Genomic DNA, 20,837 nt, shown 5'->3' on the forward strand with positions numbered 1-20,837 from the left:
AGCCCTTGGGTTCTGTATTGGATTATATTTTTCTGTGAGTTTGTCTCTTCTTACTAGATTTTAAGCACATTGAGGACATGAGGGGAATCGTATTCCTCTACAGAGCAGACTCCTCAACTTAAAACAAACAAACAAACACCATTTACATGGTGGGCAAGTTCCCAAACCAGTCCATAAAAGCCTGCTACACTCAGAGTGCCAAAGGCCTCCCATCCACCACTGGCGAAGGACGTTTCTTTGGAATGACTTGTTCATGTTTTGAACTTGGCTGTCACTGAGTTTGCATTTCCCATGACCTTGGGTAGGGTTCCAGAGGGACAACAATAAGGGGCAGGGGGCATAAAAGGATTGAGTCCCAGCTACAAGAGGGTCAAGGGCTTGAGGAGAAGGACGAGAAGCATCGAGATGAGAGCATCTAAGCAGATGCGGAATGGAGACAGGCTGATGGGAACACTACTATGCGAATCACCTGGGGATATATATATATATATATATATATATATATATATATATATATATATTTGTGGGGTTTTTTTATATTGATTTTGAGAGACAGAGAGAGAGAGAGAGAGAGAGAGAGGGAGAGAGGCAGAGGAGACAGGGAGAGAGAATCCCAAGCAGGCTCCATGCTGTCAACACAGTGTCCAACGTGAGACTCGATCCCATGAACCGTGAGATCATGACCTGAGCCAAAGTCAAGAGTTGAACGCTCAAACAGACTGATCCACCCAGGTGCCCCAACCTGGGGATGTTTTTAAACAAACTAATACCCATGCCTCATCCTTAGTTTTAGCTGATCTGGGGTAGGGTCCAGGCACCTGTATGTTTCTCAAGCTCCCCACTGATTCCACGGTGCTACCCGTTTTGAGGACCAATGCTGCACACACTGGCTGGTCCTGCTGACTGTGCACTGGCAATGTAGCAGCTGGTGAGAGAAAGTCATGCCCAGTGGCAGTGCACAGGGTGACCCTGGCTGCTGCACCAGCAGTAAACAGGGAGGAAGGGAAGGGCGGGGCAGTGGGCAGGGAGACAGAAAGGGGATTCCAGTGCCACACGAGGCTGTCAGCAATTGTGTGTGAGGATGTCTGTTAAGTCAGGAGCATTCTAAATTTTCTGGAACAATGTAGGGCACAGGACAGGTTCCCATTAAATGGTGGACAGTTTTTGTTTTAAGTTTATTTATTTATTGAGAGAGAGAGAGACAGCAGGGGTGGGGCAGAGAGAGAGACAGAGAGAGAGAATCCCAAGCAGGTTCTTTGCCATCAGCACAGAGCCCGACATGGGGCTCAAACCCATGAACCACGAGATCATGACCTGAGCTGAAATCAAGGGTTGGCTGCTTAACCAACTGAGCCATGCAGGCGCCCCGAATGACTGACAAGTTTTTATGACGATACTGCCAACACCTTGCTTTTTGCTCAAGTGTTCTGCCACCAAGGACCTCAAAGAAGCTCCCACTTCCCATGAGTGAGAAGCGTAGAGTTTATTCTTTTCCATTACCAAGGAAGGAGCAGACATGCCCACACAGAGATGTGACACACTTCCTATAGTAAGCCTGTTTTCCAGAAGCAACATTATTTCTTGTTGAAATAGAAAATTTTACCCGTGTGTCTCCTGCTGCCTTTCCCATCTTCTAATGAGAGTAACAGGGAACACAAAAATGACCAACTATAGAGTCATAAACTCACAGCACAACAACACTAAGGTTCTGGTGATCCCTCATCATTCACCATATGAGTCCTCTAAGGCTCAAGGTGGGGAAATGACTTCCTCAACAAGCAGATAAAGGCAGAGCTTGTAACTGCCAACATCAATCTGATACTCTGGCAAAGCACAACTGGAGGAAGAAAAAAGGAAGCTGATGCATATGTAGAGTCTATTATGCACCAGGCCTGTCGCTAGGTACTCCTACACATTGCTTCATCCTAGCAATCCCATTTTACAGATGAAGATACTAAGGACTGAGAAGGTGAAGCAACTTGTTCAAGGTCACACATGCACTGAGTAGTCAGGCCAGTAGGCAAACCCAACCCTTTCTGATTCTCCAATCTCATGCTCTTTCCTTTGTACCTTACTACCTCCCGTGAGACAATCCTTCAAATGTACAAGGACCTGCTCATTATCTGAGAGTTGATTATCAATGAAAGGTAAATACAAGAGCAGGACCAGCAGGGTTACACCAAAAGAGGCCCTATATAGTTACCCAAGCTGGGCAGGGCAGGAACTGGTCAAACTGGCTCTTGGCTGCCAAACTCCAAAAGACTGGGGATTCAGAGTAGAAAGGGGGAAAGAGAGAGGCTAGCCATCTTACCTTCTCTCATATCCCTCAGTGGTGCCTAGCAGAACACATTAGGTGGTCAAAAACAGCTTGCTAGTTAACTAGTGGGAGCAGGAGGAAGGGAATGTATGTGGAAATCCCACAACTAGGCCCTGAGCCAACATGGCTGCCCATGGGCTGAAACCACAACTCAAACCACCAGAAGCCAAGGCCAGACACAGACTCTCAGAAAAGAAAGACTTGCCTAGGAAGAGCCATGTGATGGGAACAGAGGGGAAAGCATAATTCCCTCTGCCCCACATTCCACAGCCCTCACCCTAGAATAACCAAAAGGAAAGTAACCAAGCTATTCCCAGGGATTAGGTGATCCAGACAGTGGCTTGACCTGTTGCTCTGGTGTCAAATACATCTCCTCCCCTCCACTCTGCAGCTCCACTTCCTGATAACTAACTTGAGGAAGAGTGAAATGTCCATGGCTATTCTCCTCATTCTACAGTTCAAACTACGCATTTAATCTTTGCCTTCCAGAAAAGTCAACTCTGTATCATAAATTGCTGTGTTGGTATAATGCTTGCATTCTATTATCTGGATGCCTCTTTTTCACTGACACACATCAGCACCGGCTTCAGCCAGTGGCTGGACTTTATGATTTGTAAGTCTCCTGCCACCACATTCCCAGCCCCTTTATTTCCCTCCCCCAAATCCTGGTGATAGTGACCAAAAGACATGCACCAAGGCCCGGGCTGTAGATAATCCCCTGGACACATTCAGATTCCAAGACTCCAACTACTGGCCACAAAAATGGTTCTGAAACTAAAACCTTAAACTCAATAAGCCAACCCCCTTCAGGGTGCCTGGATAGTTCAGTTGGTTGAGGGTCCAACTCTTGATTTCGGCTCAGGTCATGATCTCATGTTTCAATGGGTTCAAGCCCCATATTGGGCTCTGCACTGACAGTGTGGAGCCTGCTTGTGATTCACTCTCCCCCCCCCCCACCCTCTCTATGTCTCCTGTGCTTGCTCTCTCTCTCTTAAATAAATAAAAACTTTAAAACATTTTTTTAAATTAAAAATAAAAAAAAAAGTAAGCCAACACCTTCACCCCTGTGCTCAAGGCAGCCCCCTCCACACATGCCTCAAATTCAAGAGTCATTTCCCTTCCAGCCTCGAACTGGCCCCGTACCCCACTGCCCGCATCCACATTCTCTCCCAGTCAGCCTGGTCCTAAACCTCCGAATGCTCTCCTTCACCCTTCTGTCAGTCACCAAGCCTGTCATTTTCTTCCTTCACAGGGCCTCTGGATCTGTCCCTTCCTCCCTATTCACCTTGCACCACCACCACTGACATTCCAGGAAACCCTAGGAAAATGTCTCACTGTGAACAAGTAACATCTCAGTGACACTTTAGAGTTTATGCAAGCACTTTCACAAAAATTATTTAATCTTTACGGCAACTATGTCAGAGGGAGATATAATTAATATCATTACCCCTACTTTACAGAGGAGGACAGGAGACTCAAATGATCGGTGTTTCCCTAATTAAGGTATATCTCAAAGTGTTCTGTGCTCAGCTGATGTGAACTAAGAAAACGGGCTCGGAAGCAAAATCTAATAGGCAGCTCCCTCCCAAATATACAATTGCCCGCTTTGCCTTAGAGGCATTATTTGAATAAAAACAATAATAAAATGCCATTCTTTTGTATATAGTTTTATAAATACATAAACATAGATGTATATGATAGATATATTCAAACAAATATTGAAGACTGAAATCTAAAAGCAAAACATTAACAACAATATAACCAAAGACAAATTTTAAGAAAACTTAGAACAGTTTCTTCACGGCTTCACATGGGTAAAACCTCAGCTACATCTCTCAGCTTTCCTCTCTTTTAGTTGCTTGAACTTTAATAACAGGTAGGGCTAACTATTAACACAATTTTCCCCAAGTGCCTCTTGGTTTTCACTTCTTTTTAATTTAGACAAAGTACCATCTTGTTATAAAGAAGAGGAGGATTGTTTTTTAAAAAACCACATGATTATACTCTAGTATTTTATGTTCATTCTCCAAAAGTCCATGCATAATTTTAATTCTAAAAACATTAACTAAATAGTAATGTTCCCTTAACAGAATTTGCATTTGGGTGAAAGTACAGATCTGTTGCTTGCAATCTTTTAGAATTTTTTTTCCCCAAAGGAATTCTGCATCTTTACTCTAACACAGTATGGACAAAAGCATGCCAGAAATTCTACTTAGCCCGTTAAATCATTTGTCTACGTGGAAAGTTAATACACATACCAATAACACAAAACCCATGAATGAAAAACACTTGGCTCAAACAACTGCTGAAGATCTGAAAATTATCATGATGCTTGTTTATACGGAGAGTATCTCTGGATAGACACACAAGAAACTGGTCATGTGGGCTGCCTCTGGCTAGGGAAAGACGTGGCTGGCACAGAGGACTGGAAGGGAGTAACCTGTCACTATATGTGAGCTGTCCTACATTTTGAATTTTGTACCATATGCATGCATTGGTTATTTTTTTTAAGTTCTCTTACCGGTTCTTGGCATTTTGACAGGGTAAAGCATGTGATGCAAAGATCTTTTAAATATTGTTGGATTTTAGCCAAATTTTGCTCAAGGAGGTTTCTGACAGAAAACACAATTTTAAAAAGTAGCAATTTTCACCTAGCCTTTAAGACAACACTATTGTCGGGGCGCCTAAGTGGCTCAGCCAGTTAAGCATCTAACTTCAGATCGTGATCCCGCAGTTGGTGAGTTTGAGCCCCGCATTGGGCGCTCTGTGTCAGCATAGAGCCCACCTCAGGTCCTCTGTACCCACCTCTCTCTGCCCCTACCCCACTCATTCTCTCTCTCTCTCTCTCTCTCTCTCTCTCTCTCTCTCAAAAATAAACATTAAAAAAAGAGACAACATTATTGCTCATTTATATGTTCTACATATTCCTACCACTGTTCTGTATTCTACTAATATATCCAAAAACCCAGAATAGTCAAATAACCATCTTTTTTGTCAACACGGGTGAAACTGCTTGCCACTTTCAATGGAAAGAACTTATTAAAAGTTCTTTAAAAAAAAAAAAAAAAAAAGCAAAGGGCTTCCATTGCAGCCCCAGAGTTACCAGGAGAGATAACAATCTTTCTGAAGGTTATAATGATCCATAATTCATATCACGGCCTTTGCAAAGTAAAAGCATCTGAGTATTTTTCTGTCAACAGAGAGAAAATACACTTCGCAGAGTACATTTGACAAGAACAACCATCTAGTACAACAGTATTTTCATGCTTCTGTTTATCCTTTGTTCAGGGCTATATAATTACGTCTTGCAATTACTTAGGCAAGTGGGCATCACGAGGGTGGAACATAAGCGTTGCTGTGCAACTGAAATATAGTCACTCTGTAGGTCACTGTAATAAAGTAGAGCAGCCCAATTAAGGTATTTCCTCTCCTCTCTCATGATAGACACCCACATTAAATTAAAATACACGCGCTCGTTCCATAATATCGTGGTGACGTTTCAGGGAGATCCAGCCAATGTTTGTTTCCGTTCAAAAATTATTTGTGTACTTAATATTATCAGCGTATCAATTTTTAAATGCATTAGCCAAATCTGTGGCCATAACCAAAAATATTGAAACTTTCTATTTATAGGGGTGCTTTTTAGCAAATGGGTTTCATCCCGTATCGGTCTGGTGTCACCACTGCCTGTATTAAAAACTTTACCACATTGAATCCAAATTCTGTCAGACATCTGGGGCTGTACTGGGCCCATGCATGCTGACACCTAGCGTACCCCTGCCATTCATCCCGTGAGCAGACACGGCTGCTGTGCACACGATGGCCGGCACCTGCAGCTCTGTTTCCGAGGGCAGCCTTCAGGCCTCTGGAGCTGTTTTGCCCACACTGGTAGAGCCAAAACCAGTGACTGTCCAGTGTGGCATGCGAAAGCCCATGTCTCTCGGAGAACTCTGAGGCCTAAACCACAGCGAGCCCCCCTGCAGCATCAGGCTGAGGCCTACCCTTTGCCAACTTCTTGGAAGACCTTTGTCTGGTTTCCTCTGCTTCCCTGTCCTGCTTCCCAGCTCTCTTGACAGCTTCCAGAAGAACATTTCCTTAAGAAAGAGCTTGGCACAAATCCTTGTCTTGGTGCCTGACTCCTGGTCTTGGGGTCTCACTCTAACCAGGTGACATCACCTTCCTCCTTGGGACAGCCTCTGTCCCCAAATGACTGCTGTTTCCCTCACATAGAATACCTTCCTCTTCCCCTTTGGCTCTGCTTAGGATAGAGTGCATAACAATCAAATGAGAGGGGTGCCTGGGTGGCTCAGTCAGTTGAGCGTCCGACTTCAGCTCAGGTCATGATCTCACGGTTCCTGAGTTTGAGGCTCACTGCTATCAGCCTGTCAGTGCACAGCCCGCTTCACCTCCCTTGTCCCTTCTCCCTCCCCCACTTGCACTCTCCCAAAAATAAATAAATATTGAAAAAAAACCCTATCAAATGAAATAGCGTAAGTGAAAACACTTCAAAACCTATAAAATGCCCTGCAAATGGGAATCACTTATGGTAATAACTCATCTCACCCATCCTTCCATATCTGGATCTAGCACCACCCCCCTCCACGAAGGTGGGGGTCCCACTCTCCCTGCCACATTTTTTTTAATCGTCCACCTCCTCACCAACAGTGTAAGCTCCATGAAGGAAAAGATGCGGTCTATGCACCGCTGGAGCCTCAGCATCCACAGTGGCATATGGTGCACAGGGTGTGTTTAGCAAACCTGTGTTAAGTTGTGTTGCTAAACTCCAGTAGCTCACTCTACTCTTCTCCCTTCAGGAAACGAAGGGCTGACAGCCATGTTAGAGATCATCTAGAGTACCTACAGGCCAGTGAGCACAGATACCTCACCTAATGTACAAAACCACTCAGTGGCAGAGCCAGAATCTGATCCTTCATCTCGCCTCCCAGACCTGAGAACTTTCCATGTGAGACTCCACCTTGAGGCCCTACACCTTCCCTGGATGGGCAGACACACCAGAAAACTGCACCCCCTTCCCCTTCAGCCAACCTACTGGCATCTGGGCCATTCAACTTAACACTGTGCCATCTTGTTATAAAGCTGCGCTGAGATTTTTAGCACCACAGTTGTGTGTGATGTTTTCACCTCTCCAGCTAAACCTGAAGCTTCCTGGTGGCAAAGACTTCACTGAATTCAGCTCCCACCGCGTCTCCAGGACCTTGCACAGGGCTGAGCACAGACATCAGTGGGAGGAAGCGGATGCAGGTGAAGAAAGCAGGCACTGGAGCGTCTATACCTGGCTCCAACTCCAGCTCTACATTTTAACACCTGTGTGACTCTGAACAAAGTTGCCAAACTTCCTGCTCCTCGTCCAGAGTGATAACAGTCCCTGAGTCCCAGGATTATTAGGAGGACATAATGAGATAACGTATGTAAAACATTTCACGCTCAGTAAGCATAAGCAGCAGGTAACAGTAATAGTAGCAGCAGCAGTAGGAAAAACAGGCTCCATAACCACCAACTACCAAGTGGCTTCAACAGGCAAAGATCAGAGACATGGGTTGAAAGAATCCCCTGCTTATTAGTGCCTATTAACTAAGATACCATATCAGGCGTCTCTTTTGCCCTATAAAAATAAGATAGTGAGTGACCGAATGCAGTTCCGTGTCTCTCTCCTCAGGGGCAGAGCACCCCCTCCACCCACCCCCTCTGTTTGCTCCTGGGGATCATCTCCAATCCACCCTCCTCCTGACTTCCAGCACTCTGCTTTGTCCGCCTCTGCAGAGTTTCCACTCAGTTTAGGCCCAAGGGAAGCCCAACCCCAGGAGAGCAGTGTTGGGCACTCTGCATTTCACAAAGGCCTCCCTTTGGACAGACTCTTCACTTGGCCCTCTTTGGTGTGTTCATCCATTCATTGAGCACACACCTTTATTGAATGCTGGACACTATGGATCAAAACCTAAGCCAGATGAGCTCCCTACCCTAGAGGACCTCCCAGCCCTGAGCGTCCTCTGGCTTCTCTTTCTTCATCAGAGACTGCCTCTAAAGATTTCCTTCCTCCTAAGCAACATTACGATGATGGTCTCATTATCAGCAATAAAGGCAGAAGAACTGGAGTCAGACTGCCAGGGCTGGAATCTTGGCTCTGAAACTCTTCACTATGTAGCCATGGGCAAATTCTTCCCCTCTCTGCCTCACCCACCTCACCTTTACAGTAAGGACAATAATACCTATCAATTAGACTTGTCAGAATAAAATGAAAACCCCATGAAGTCTTTAGAACAGTTCTTGCCACACAGTAATAAATGTTCACTAATACTATTTTACAACTTATAAAAATATCCACTCTCAAATCTAGAATGGCTATTTGGCCATTAACACAATGATGAGCTAAGTCAACAGCTGAAGGAGGAAAATGTTCTAAACCATTGTTCTGAACTATGTCAACAGCAAGACTCTGCTTTTTTAGGCAGATGCCAGGCCAGCTGAAATCTCTGCTTCCAGGGAAACTGTAAAGACTCCCCAGCAGTGACCACAAGTTCTATTTGGTAACTCAAACTCAAAGAAGGCTCTAGCACAAAGTGCAGCTGAGAGCTCAGTCAGCAGGGAAGTGCAAGAGGCTGCCCTTGGCAGACGAGGGCTGACCCCAGAGGTCCTAGTAAGGCGGCCCAGGGCAGAGCATTCAAGGTTAGTGTGGGTTCTGGAACCAAGGAACAGTAAAATCAGTGGGCAGGACAGAGCAAGGGAAATCCCGACAACTGGCAACATTTGAAATCTGAGATGGTAACAATGTGGCCCTGAGTGATCTGTCACTGACAGCAAGGCTCTCAGTCTGTCGTCCAGGATATGAAGGAGGATCCAGCTCTCAGGGGCGGTAGCTGGCAACAGTTAAGTCAGGATTCCCCAAGCAAATGAATCTGCATTAAGAACAGTCTTAGCAGGAAGCATGGCGGTAAGCAGGTAGGTCAGGATAAAAATACTTTTGAATTACCTTAGCTAATATGATAGGTGAGTCAGAGAAGGTACACAGAGGGAGAAAAAGAGAAAGGGAATGATAAGACCCAGAGACCATGAGTCACCCTTAGCTCACCCCTGGCATGCCAGGGGCCAAGTCAACCAGCAACAAAGATTTGATCCCAAGCTCCTCCAACAATGCCACTTCCTTTTGCAGTGGCTCTGTTGACCCAGCTAGGGGCACCTGTACAGAACAAAGGCAAGGAAAATGGTAGAGTAGGGCCAGAAGGCAAACCTAACACAAAAACACTATAAGAAGCAAGCATTCCAGGCTAAGTCAAGGATGTAAGTGTTCATAGGGTTCATTCTGCACACTCAGCATTTTCAATGAAAGTGATCAACAGAAGGTTATCAGGAATGAGAGGTGACACACGGGGCATAGTTCTATTTAGGGGTTAAGTTTTTTCTGGAGGAGGTGACTAGCAGCAGCTAACCAGAGTATGTTTTCTGTATCTATAGCATGTTCTCTCGCCATCAAACCCAGAGGGCAAATGCCAAAGGCCTCTAGAGGGTTAGTCCCTGGATAATAACCTAGAGATTCACAGTAATCTTTTTCCACTGCACATCTTAAAGCACATATCCATCCCCTAACATTCAGACTTTCCCCTTCCCAAGTCTCTGAACCAGAGCCAGATCTCAGCCCCACACTCCTCCCTGCCACAACATGGCTGTGACCCATGAACTTGACATTCAGGGGCCATGCCAATCTTTGGGGACTCATTCCACCAAACTTCCATTGCTCCAGGGCAATGGGAAGGAAAGACCCAACAGCACTCATAGCACCAGAAATAAAAAGACTTGAGACTTTTTCTCATACCAGTGACAACACCAGGGGCTCCCAAGCCCAGCAATTAAAAGTAGGGGACACTATCTTTGTGTCTCACTGCCACAAAATGCTAGGCAGGTCACCTAAGTCTGGCCATGTCCTCGATGAAGTCAATTCCAATGTCTGAGACTCAGTTTCTCATCTGTTACCATCAAGAAGCAAAACTAGGTGGGGCGCCTAGGTGGCGCAGTCGGTTAAGCGTCCGACTTCAGCCAGGTCACGATCTCGCGGTCCGTGAGTTCGAGCCCCGCGTCAGGCTCTGGGCTGATGGCTCAGAGCCTGGAGCCTGTTTCCGATTCTGTGTCTCCCTCTCTCTGCCCCTCCCCCATTCATGCTCTGTCTCTCTCTGTCCCAAAAATAAATAAACGTTGAAAAAAAAAAAAAAAGAAGCAAAACTAGGTGACCACCAAGGTCACCTCCCACCCAGGATTCTACAACTCCCTGATGCAAGAGACCAAAGAAGTCCAACGTTTGTTGAGCTCAGGGAACCAGGCCACACTCCCTGCCAGGGAGGGGCCCCAGACTGGAAGAGCAGGAGTGGCCATGAGGCCACAGTCACAACAAGGGAAGTGAAAGAAAGCAAGCCATGCCTTGGAGCCTGGAACAAGCCGGGCCGGCCTCTGCTGAATTTCTGAAGTTTTAAATTCCTGAGCGTAAGAAAAGATACCAGATCCCCAGGATCAGGACAAATGAGCTTCTTTTTCCTCAGACTAGTATCTGGGATGGCTCTGTGTGTGTGTGTGTGTGTGTGTGTGTGTGTGTGTGTGTGTGTGTTGTGGGGAGTTTCACTCCTTACTGACCACCAGTGTGATGCTGCCCACAAGAGATGAAGTGCTTGGACCTAATCCCATGCATATTCCTCCCAAGCAGTGACAGGCAGCCAGCCACCTTCCCATGCAGCCTCTCACCTGGGGGTTGTCCATGTACCAGAGAAGGCAGTTGGCCTGGGTGTCCAGAATAAAGTACCTCCGCAGAAACTTGCCGCTGTTCTCATTCTCCTCGATGTCCAGAAACCCACAGATTCGGTTCTGTCGATCCACATAAGGCATTCCTGGGCTCTGCTCACATCACCCTGCATGGCAGGAAGAAGGGAGGTGCTGATGAGGAGGGTAAAGGGTGCTCTGCCTCAGGACCTGGAGGACCTTCGCTCTGGCTTGACTCACCTCTGTAAGAAGGTAGGCTTCTACATATCAGCCCCTTTCCCCAGAGCAAATGTTCCACCCCAACCAGACCCTGGAAACCTCTATCAATTCTGTTCCATAAGCAGCCATCAAAATTCATTAACATGTACTTGTACTCAACCAAGTGTCCTGAGGGCCCACTGTGTGCCGAGCAGAGTCTTATGCAACTTTACACATAAAAAGAGGATATAAGCCTAGACTTCGGGTCAGGGGCCTGGGTTCAAATTCCAGTTTTAGCTACTCATGAATTGTGTGACTACAAACTATTTAATCTTTCTGCACCTCAGTTTCTGCACCTGTAAAATGGGGATAATAGTGGTACCTACACCTCATAAGATTTTGGTGAGAATTAAGTGCCCCATGCACATCAAGCATTTTACGAACACTAGGCATTATGATGACCCTTTACAAAGGCCTTGTAAAGTAGGTTATAACCCAATTTTATACACAATGAAACTCAGAAAGGATTTAAGTTCCAATTCAAATACCTGCATAAAACTTTGCCAGGAATGCAGCCACAAAGAGCAAACCCTCCAGCTCCAGGAAGGTACTAAGGAATTAAATCTGAGGGGTTCATGGGGCCTTGTGGCAGGGCCACATCCCTCAGCCCTAGCTTCACTTACTTCACTCTGCTGTTCCCCAAAGGCCACTTATGACTGAAAGAATGAGGAATCAGAAGAAGGCTCCAACCAATGAGCACGGTCACAGATTCCAACAAGGCCTCTGATGATGGGAGACAAGCTTTGCCTTCAAGCCGGACTCCTTTCTCCTCATGATTTCCTTCTGACTCTCCAAAGAGCCAGACAAAAGGGCAGGAGCTCTCTTCTCCTCCCCAAAGAGGATGAACGCCTTCCAACAAGCAGCTACGCCCAACCCGGATGCACAGGTGGAACACAAGAGCCAGAAAACGCCATGTGACATTCTGACTTTCAAGAACAAACACCACCCACCACTGGGTCCTGCTTGGCTCTGACAAGCAAACCTCACTATGACCCAAGCCCACCAGGGCCCTAAGCAAAGTGGTGAGCTGGCTGGCTTACAGCCATGCCTGCACCACAACACTGGATCAGCAAGTAAGCCACCAAGATGCTGCACCCATAGTGGTGCAGGCCCAGGGTAGGCCAGTCCCACATTCCCACAAGATCAGGCTCATTCGAAGGGTAGCTACTGGCAGTGTGGTCTGCTCTCCTTCCCACCCCCACAGGGGGCCCTGCAGTGTGGAGAGGCTGCCCCAAGAAGAAAGGGCCTCCCCCCTCCCCCGACACACACAAGAACACCAATGAACAGTAAATCCTTGATTGCGGGTTAAGATCAGCCCAAATTCCCAATGGGGACAGATGACAGGGGACCCAACGGCCACTTGATGGGTAATGATGGGGGACAAAAGAGTACAGCAGGCAGAGAAACAAGACAAAGATGAAGCAGCACAGCTAAAAGGGAAGAAAAGGAGAAGTAAAAGGGAAGGTGAGAAGATAAAAAGTGGAAAGACGGGGTTTTAAAAGATGGTGGAGGAGAAGGAAGTACAGCAGAAGTGGAGGAAGTGGAAACAGCATCACGTCTGTCACAGGTGCCTGCAGCCAGACCCCTGCTTCCCGGCGCTTTCCTGAGCTGAGCATCCACCCCGGCTCCCGTTTCACAGTGGCGCGAGCGTGAGGTCAGGAAAGGGGAAGTGATGGGCTTGAGCCAAGAGTCAGGAACAAGCACCATAGGAGGAATTTCAAGTCTTCTAGCAAACGCTGAGTTAAAGACGGGAGGTGGTGTTGGTTGGGAAGGAGCACACCCCTGAGACAGGATGCAGTTCCCCACCGCCCAGAGAATCAGGAAAATCAGAGTCCCACGCAGAAAGGCTAGGATGACCCAGGCATCCCATGCATAGTCCCATGCACAGCTCCCTGAGGGAGCTCACCCAACCCCCAGGAAAACTCAGTAAATTCCCTTGGTGGCAGCCTAGTCACAGAGATAGAATTTCCGGGGGGGGGGGGGTGTCAGGACTATTGCCACTCCTGGAACATCTCTAAGAGAAAGCTTATAAACTGCAGTGGGATAACCAAGCCGACTGTCTCTAGCCCCAGTTGGTAAGCACAGCATCCAACTTCATGCTGGCTTTCAAATGTTCCCTTTTCAGCCTACAGGATTCATCAGTGCCAGTCTTTTTCTCAGGTCACAGGCTAGGGAAGGCACTCTTTCTACAATCCTCCAACAGTCTACTTTTGTTGAGGGGCTTCCCATTGACATGATCCATGAGTGGGAGAGGATCCTCATGTGCCAAAAGAAGGATAACAAAAAGGATTCTGGTTATGTCTCCTGGCTATGGTTTTATCGCCAGAAAAAAAAGCTGCTCAGATGTCCTGGGAAGCAGCTGAGTCATGGAGCTCATCGAGAGTGTGGGTGGTGAGGAGAAAGGATGGGCTGCAGGAGAAGCAAGCATCATGTGTAAACGATGTTATGACTAGCCGACCCACACAGAGACAACGCACTCACAAGATGGCGCACCAGACACAAACCTGAGGTCCTAACCCCCAGTCCTCTGTCAGTTCATTCTGACCCCATTTGTGAATCCTTTGTCAGAACAGCGGCTAAGATTTGGTACAGGGAGTCTGCAGCTCCCAAACCCCCAGTCCCCTCTCCCTACTCTTCAACCTGCCACCACCATCTTGCAAGTCCCCTTGGCTCCTCCTCTTTTTCCTGGAAAGCCCCCCCCCCAGTAGAGTGATCTCAGCCACCCCAAGCGCAGCCCCAACAAGTGGGCACTGAGGGGAGAAACGGAAGTGCTACTAATTGATTCATGAGGGGAGAAAAACACCCTGATGCACATGTACACACAGTCACCCCAAATTCCCCTCCTAAGACCAAGGCAAAGCTTTGTAATGTTCTCTCTCACAACATTTCTCCAATTATATGGTTTTAGCCCATTTTGTGACTCTCTAAAATCACTTGCTATCTTAAATTTCATTTGAATCCAAATTCTCTGGTGTAAACCTACAGGTGGGGGTAGTTTTAGAGGGTGCTTTATCCCAGTAGTTACCCCCAACCCATGTCCTGGGCCCCACACCCTGACAATGACTCTCTCCCCACCTCCTGGGACAACATGCCAAATGTTCTTGCTGGGGTGCAGCACCAGATACCCCTGCCCCGGACTAGCCCTAGTAGCATAATGAAGCCTTTGCTCTAGTAGCATAATGAAACCTAGTACCTTCTGAGCCTTCACAACACAATGGTGACAAAAAGTATAGAATATTTGTAGAGGAAGGGACCTCAATTCCACTCCACTCAGTAGCCTCTTTCCAAAGCACGTCAAACCTCCCTAGAATTTTCCAATTTTTGGTGCAAAACTCAGAGCATAACAATGCTGGAATTTAAAAAAATTCACTCTGGCCAACCATTTTCACTTTTGCAAGCTTTTTCATGCCCCTATCCGCATAATTGGCCTTTTAAAATTTTTAAATTATATCATAAACATGTTCCATGTTGCTACATAGTCTTTATAACAATTGCCTTTAATGGTTGCATAACATTACTGAACTGCATTTACCATAATTTACTTAACCATTTCTCTAGGATCAGACAGATTATACTCAATTTTTCATTATATAAATAATGTTAAAATTCTTATTTTCATGCTTTCTTTCTCCTTTTACACGGACACAGCATACATAATTTCCAAGCAATAATACGACTAGGTCATAGATAATGATCTTTTAAAATTCTCGAGACCTATTACAAAGTTACTTCCTAAAAATATTTTCTGTTTACATCACAGTCAGCAATATATCGTTACCATCTCTAGAATTGTATATACATTGGATGTTCTCATTTTAAACTGTTGCTAGTTTTAAATATATAATGATGCCTAGTGAGGCTGAACATTTTTTTCACGTTTGCTTCCTGCTTCATCTTCCTTCCTAGACTTTGTTAAATGCAAATCAAAATTATGTGTACATACAATAGTGTGTTCTCTCTGTCTCTCTCACACTCACACACACACACACACACACAATCAAACCAAGTCAAAACATGCCCTCCCATAATCCAAATAACTGAATAATGCATTTTAATGAAAAGTAAAATAGAAAAGAGGCTGGGGTGCCTGGGTGGCTCAGTCGGTTAAGCATCAGACTCTTGATTCTGTCTCAGGTCATGGTCTCACAGTTCATGAGTTCAAGCCCTGCATCAGGCTCAGCGCTGACAGTGCAGAACCTGCTTGGGATTCTCACTCTACCTCTCTCTCTGCCCTTCCCCCACCCAAAGTAAATAAATGTTTTTTAAAAAAAGAGGAAAATTTTATATGATCCAGATTTCTTCAGTATACAAGTTCCTAAGTATGCACTGCACTTGAAAATATGTTAAATATTTAATTTGTGGTAAAAGTGAGACTGAGCAAAAAGTGAACTGCATGGAGTTACCCATTGATCAGCAACAGAAAATGGGTTAATGTCAATTAAATCAAGATTGCTGAACAACATTTGCAGTTGACCAAATGAAGCTCATTAGAAGATTCAAGTGCCTTCTACCTTTAGATGAGGTGAAGGGCACTGGGAGATATCGGTCTAAAATATCTCCTTGACTGACCATTTCAATGTCTTACTTTCCATTACTGGAGAATGTTTAATCCAAGAATAAAACTGTCCCCTACGAATTGAGGCAACTGACATCTTTATCAGGCTGATTAAAATAAGAGACAGCTGTGACCAACACCCTAAGGAAAAAGAACACACACCAATGGGAGACAGAAGCACTAGCGGGTTACGAATGTAAAGAGAAGATTGCTGCTGGAAACAAACATCATCTACTTGAAAAGATTTCTTAGGGCTCTTACACACCCAGGACAAGAGCATGAACTTTTGTGGAAGGCCATTTGGCAATATATAACAAAAGAGCTAAATATGTTCAGACCCTTTGACCCAGTGATTCTACTTCTAGGATTGGATCCAAATAAATAAAGATGCAAATAAAGATTAAAATTTGGGGGCACCTGGTGGCTCAGTCAGTTAAGTGTCTGGCTTTGGCTCAGGTCATGATCTCATGGTTCATGAGTTCGAGCCCCTTGTTGGGCTCTGTGCTGACAGCTCAGAGCCTGGAGGCTGCTTTGGATTCTGTGTTTCCCTCTCTCTCTGCACCCCCCACCCCACTCACTCTGTCTCTCAAAAATAAACATTTTTTTAAATTTTTTAAATAAAAAAATAAACATTAAAAAAAGATTAAAATATTTAAAATGACAGCTGTAATAGAATTTCTAATAACAACAAGTTGAAAATGCCCTGAATGTCCCAATGATTAGGGGATAATTAAATTAGGGGACATTCACATAAGGAAATGTTACAGAATCATTAAAAAAAACTATGCTTCCAAAGAATTTTAAATAAATCAGGGAGAAACTCATTATACCATAATTTTTTAAATATATAATATGACTTAGAATATCATCTCGGGTTTGAGTTTCATGAGTTTCATGAGTTTGAGTCCCACGCTGTCAGGACACAGCCTGCTTGAGATTCTCCCTCTCTCTCTGCACCTCCCCTGCTCACACTCTCTCTGTCTCTCTCAAACTAAATAAATAAACTTGGGGGAAAAAAAGAATATGATCTCGATCCCCTAAATATTATTTTTGTATTTCTATATTTGGATAGAAAAAGACTGACATATAGACATCAAAATATTGGCAGTTCTTATCTATGGGTTATGGGTGAATTTTATTTACTTCTGTGTATTTTCCAAATCTTCCAAATATTCTACAGGGAATGTGTGCTCCCCTTTATTCAGCAGGTGGGAAAGCTATTTAACTGCACACACACCCTGACCCGAGTGTATAAATTTTGAAGCTGAGAATAAATTTGTCAAGTCTCCAGATTCCACAAACAAACAAAACCTTGCCTCAATTATAGCTTTCCTGGGACCTTTTGGTGTTTCAAAGTCTTTTTATTTTATTTTTTTTAAAGTAAGCTCTACACCCTACATGGGGCTTAAACTCATGACTCTGAGATCAACAGTCACACCAACCAAGCCATCCAGGTGCCCCAAAGTATTAAATCTCATAAAGCACTATGCATCACAATTGCCCAAGAGCCAGGTACCTACCCAGAGGGCTTTGGCACTCTCCAAACTAGCTGGGTTTGGGTTTCTTACCTACTATTGCAACATCCTCTTAGAGAGGCTCATCCTTTCCCCTGCAGGTCTGGTTCCTTACTCTCTGGTCTCCATAAGAGAAGCCCCTGTCCTTAAGGCCAACTCAGTATTCACACCCACATGAGTAGCTATATTCCTCTACTGCTATAGCACCTAAGCCACACCATGCCCAGTGCTCTGGGAAAATGAAGAAGGAACCCTGACAAAGACCCCTAGTGGAATTTTCCTTCTTGAAACTTAGAAGACAGGACTGACATTTTTTAAATAAATGGCTAAATAGATGAATGAAGAGATGGATAAATAGATTTATGTTTAAAAGAAAAGCTATAGGGGTGCCTGGGTGGCTTAGTCAGTTAAGCATCTGACTCTTGATTTCACCTCAGGTTGGTGAGACTGAGCCCCACACACCTCCACACTATCAGCAGTGAACCTGCTTGAGATTCTCTCTCCTACTCTCTCTGCCCCTTCCCCAATCTCTCTCTCAAATAAATAGATTAATTAAAAAAAAACTTTAAAAAAAGCTATAGAGCTATCACATCATTAAAGCTATAATTTGCTCTACTGGATGTCTTATTTTTAAGATCGCTAGTGCAGTTTGGAGATACAGGAAAAAACAGAGTGAAGTAAGGGAGATTCATCTGCTTGACCATCCTGACACTTTCGAAGCAGATAAAAGGGACAGAAAGTGATAATAGAGATAAAAACCTCAAATAGTATCGTCCCCATGATGAAACGACCTCTGACAGTTCAAATATGAAAAAAAAAACATCACTTTATTTTACAAATTTGGAGATTTTTTTTCACATCACTTTGCGTTGGCAGCACAGGGAAATTTCAGGGATTTTGCTCTCGAGAAAGTCAGGATGGTGTTTCTCAACATGTGGTGGGGCATATGCAGTAGAACATCTCTTGTCCGATTACCCTGCTAGGTTGGAAGGTGGAGATAGCAGCGTCCCGGTGAGTGAGAGGGATACCAACAGGCAATTGCTAAACTCGACAGGAGAAAATTTATCGGAAATGACATCAGAGGTCTCAGGGGACTGTAATACAGCAGACAGGAACCAGAGTGAGGAGGTTATGAGCAGTCACTCCACTATTGCTAGAACGTGCATGGGCCATCAGTACAGAGCTCACCTATGTTTAAATCTGCAGCACAGGTAAGTGTGTCCTGTGCAGCTTCACCAATGCCAAGGGCAGGGTAAAAACCACGATAACAGCAAGACACAAGCAGGGCTGTTTCATCCTTGGGAATGGACCAAAAATTATAACTTAGGAAGTGTGGGAGCATCTATCTCCTCTTGTTAACTATCACTGCATTTTGAATGTATCCTAAGAACAAATTCCAAATAGTCTGAAGGCAGGACAGTCATGTGAGAGAGAAGGGAATGAACTGAGAAGCATGTTCCCAACAGAAGTGCGAAGTGAAAAAAGCAAACATCCACAGCAACAGAGGGGTAAGAAAACGTGCCCACATGACACAGATAGCCCAAACCCTCCTGGACCCTATAACTTTAAGGGGAGAGCCAAAGACACTCAAGAAGGAATTTTTAAGGGGGAAATTTTCAGGGAAAAGACTGGAGAAACTGAACATTGATACACCGCAATCAAGATGCCAAAAGCAACAAAAACATTTTAAACAGTCATGACGTTTTTTAACAGCAACTTCATCTACGGTCAGAGAAAATGTGGCCGTTGCAGCCAGGAGGAAACGAAGGCCTTCCCGTGGCCCAAGGCTCCACCAGAGATCTCAGGCACAGGTAGGTGAGCAGCCACACCTGGTTTATAAGTTAGCCAATAAAAACGGAGATCTCCAACTTTCAGAAGTGTGGCAGTCCCCTCCCCCACCCACTTAGAAGACACAGTTATTTCAGTTTTCACTGCAGGGTTTCCTAACAGGAATCAGGAGCTGAAATCTTCATTTAAAACTTGACCCGCTAAAACACAGGCAGTAGAAAAATGAAAAGGCAACATCATTACTTCTGTCTACTAGCCTTTTTGCAAAGTGCCAGGGGAAACTGTAAATGGCCTCAGGCCCGTCTAAAGAGAAGGTGGGGAGGAGGAGGGACTGGGTGTGGCTAAGAGGATGTGCAGGTGACAACAACCAGTACATTTGACTAAACTCTTTTACATTTGAGTGCATTTGACCAAACTCTTGCACGAAGGTGACCAATAAAAAGGGCATGCTGATTTCAGTTGTCCATCAATGTGGGAGAGTGAAGTGAAAGAGCACGTATTTTAGAGTCAGACAGACTCCACTGAACTCTTCTCCTCATCTGTAAAATGGAGAGAATCGCTTTACCTACTTCAAAGGTGGCCGTGAGGATTAAATAAAATAATGTGTGAAAGTGCTTAACAGGAGTTCTGGTAAAGAGTAAGCACTGCTTAAGCGCCTGACAAGTAGTATAGGGTTACCATTACTACCGCAGAGCTGCTTATTACAGGGCAGGCATCTGCATGGGCCGTCTCTACCCCTCCAATATCAAAAAGCAAATGTCAAGAGAAAGGGATCCCCCTCAAAGAAAGGCATAAACCTCCCTTACTGTTCCCTCTACTCCAAGAACCATCGTAGTTTACATCTCTAAAATTCTTCAGGAGAATTTAAAGAAACAATCCAAGAGATCCACAGACTCCATCTTGGCCAGGCTACCCTGAAAGTTAACAACCCAAGCCCTCGAAGATCAGGTTCCAGGGAAGGGACTCCACCCTGCCTCCCCGCTCCGCCTACAGAAGCATCACAAGGGGGGAGAGAGAGCCCCTTTGCAAGTAGATGGCCAAATTTAAGTCCTAGCTGATGGGGCAGCGAATCCTGGCCTTTGCCCTTTAACTACAGTGTTTCTCAAGAGTGTAAGGACAAGTGGACCTAGCTTCCCACCCTCTTTATCTCAGCTGCCAGCCTCTGTGGGCAGAAAGGCACACCACAGGCCCAACGCTGAAAGCCTTTTGCCCACACTGGGCAGTGTTAGGAGCTCCTGCCTCAGCAGGCTGTGACCTCCACAGTGAAAGAGCTCGATTCAGCTTTTAATCCTCTCCAGTCACTTCAGTCAACAGAGAAGGGGCTTTCACAAAGGAGATAAATTATAAAGCCTAAAAGGTTGGATGGGCTTCACAGCAGGGGCCAGGGGAGGGGGAGAGCGGAGCAACCCAAGATTCAGAATAAAGGTCAATGGAGTCTTCCAGTTATGGTCCCGCTGCACCCGCTCCTGGAACAGGAAGGAAGGGACCCCATCCCTCCCACCTCTCAGCAGCCCTATCTCCCCACCCTGTCCCATTCCCTGGCTCAGTGATGGTCTTATACTGGGCAGGGCTAGGATTCTCCTCTCCCCATAGGCTGTCACACTACAATATTTGCTCTGCTTCCTTCCTTTCCAAAGCCTAACAG

At 45.3% G+C, this 20,837-nt stretch overlaps 1 protein-coding gene across 5 annotated transcripts in view; it reads right to left on the reverse strand.

Annotated features, from left to right (window-relative positions):
• The window catches only part of PLEKHA2 (pleckstrin homology domain containing A2), a 72,577-nt gene that overhangs the window by 34,182 nt on the left and 17,558 nt on the right, over window positions 1–20,837 (reverse strand). For all 5 annotated transcript variants that reach the window (XM_027070934.2, XM_027070941.2, XM_027070921.2 and 2 more), the window contains one exon: window positions 11,063–11,226. In XM_027070934.2, the coding sequence (XP_026926735.1) occupies window positions 11,063–11,203 (141 nt within the window). In that variant the 5' untranslated portion in view covers window positions 11,204–11,226. The remainder of the gene's footprint in view (window positions 1–11,062; window positions 11,227–20,837) is intronic.

This window comes from Acinonyx jubatus, chromosome B1, assembly GCF_027475565.1.
Source record: "Acinonyx jubatus isolate Ajub_Pintada_27869175 chromosome B1, VMU_Ajub_asm_v1.0, whole genome shotgun sequence".
Lineage (NCBI taxonomy): Eukaryota > Metazoa > Chordata > Mammalia > Carnivora > Felidae > Acinonyx > Acinonyx jubatus.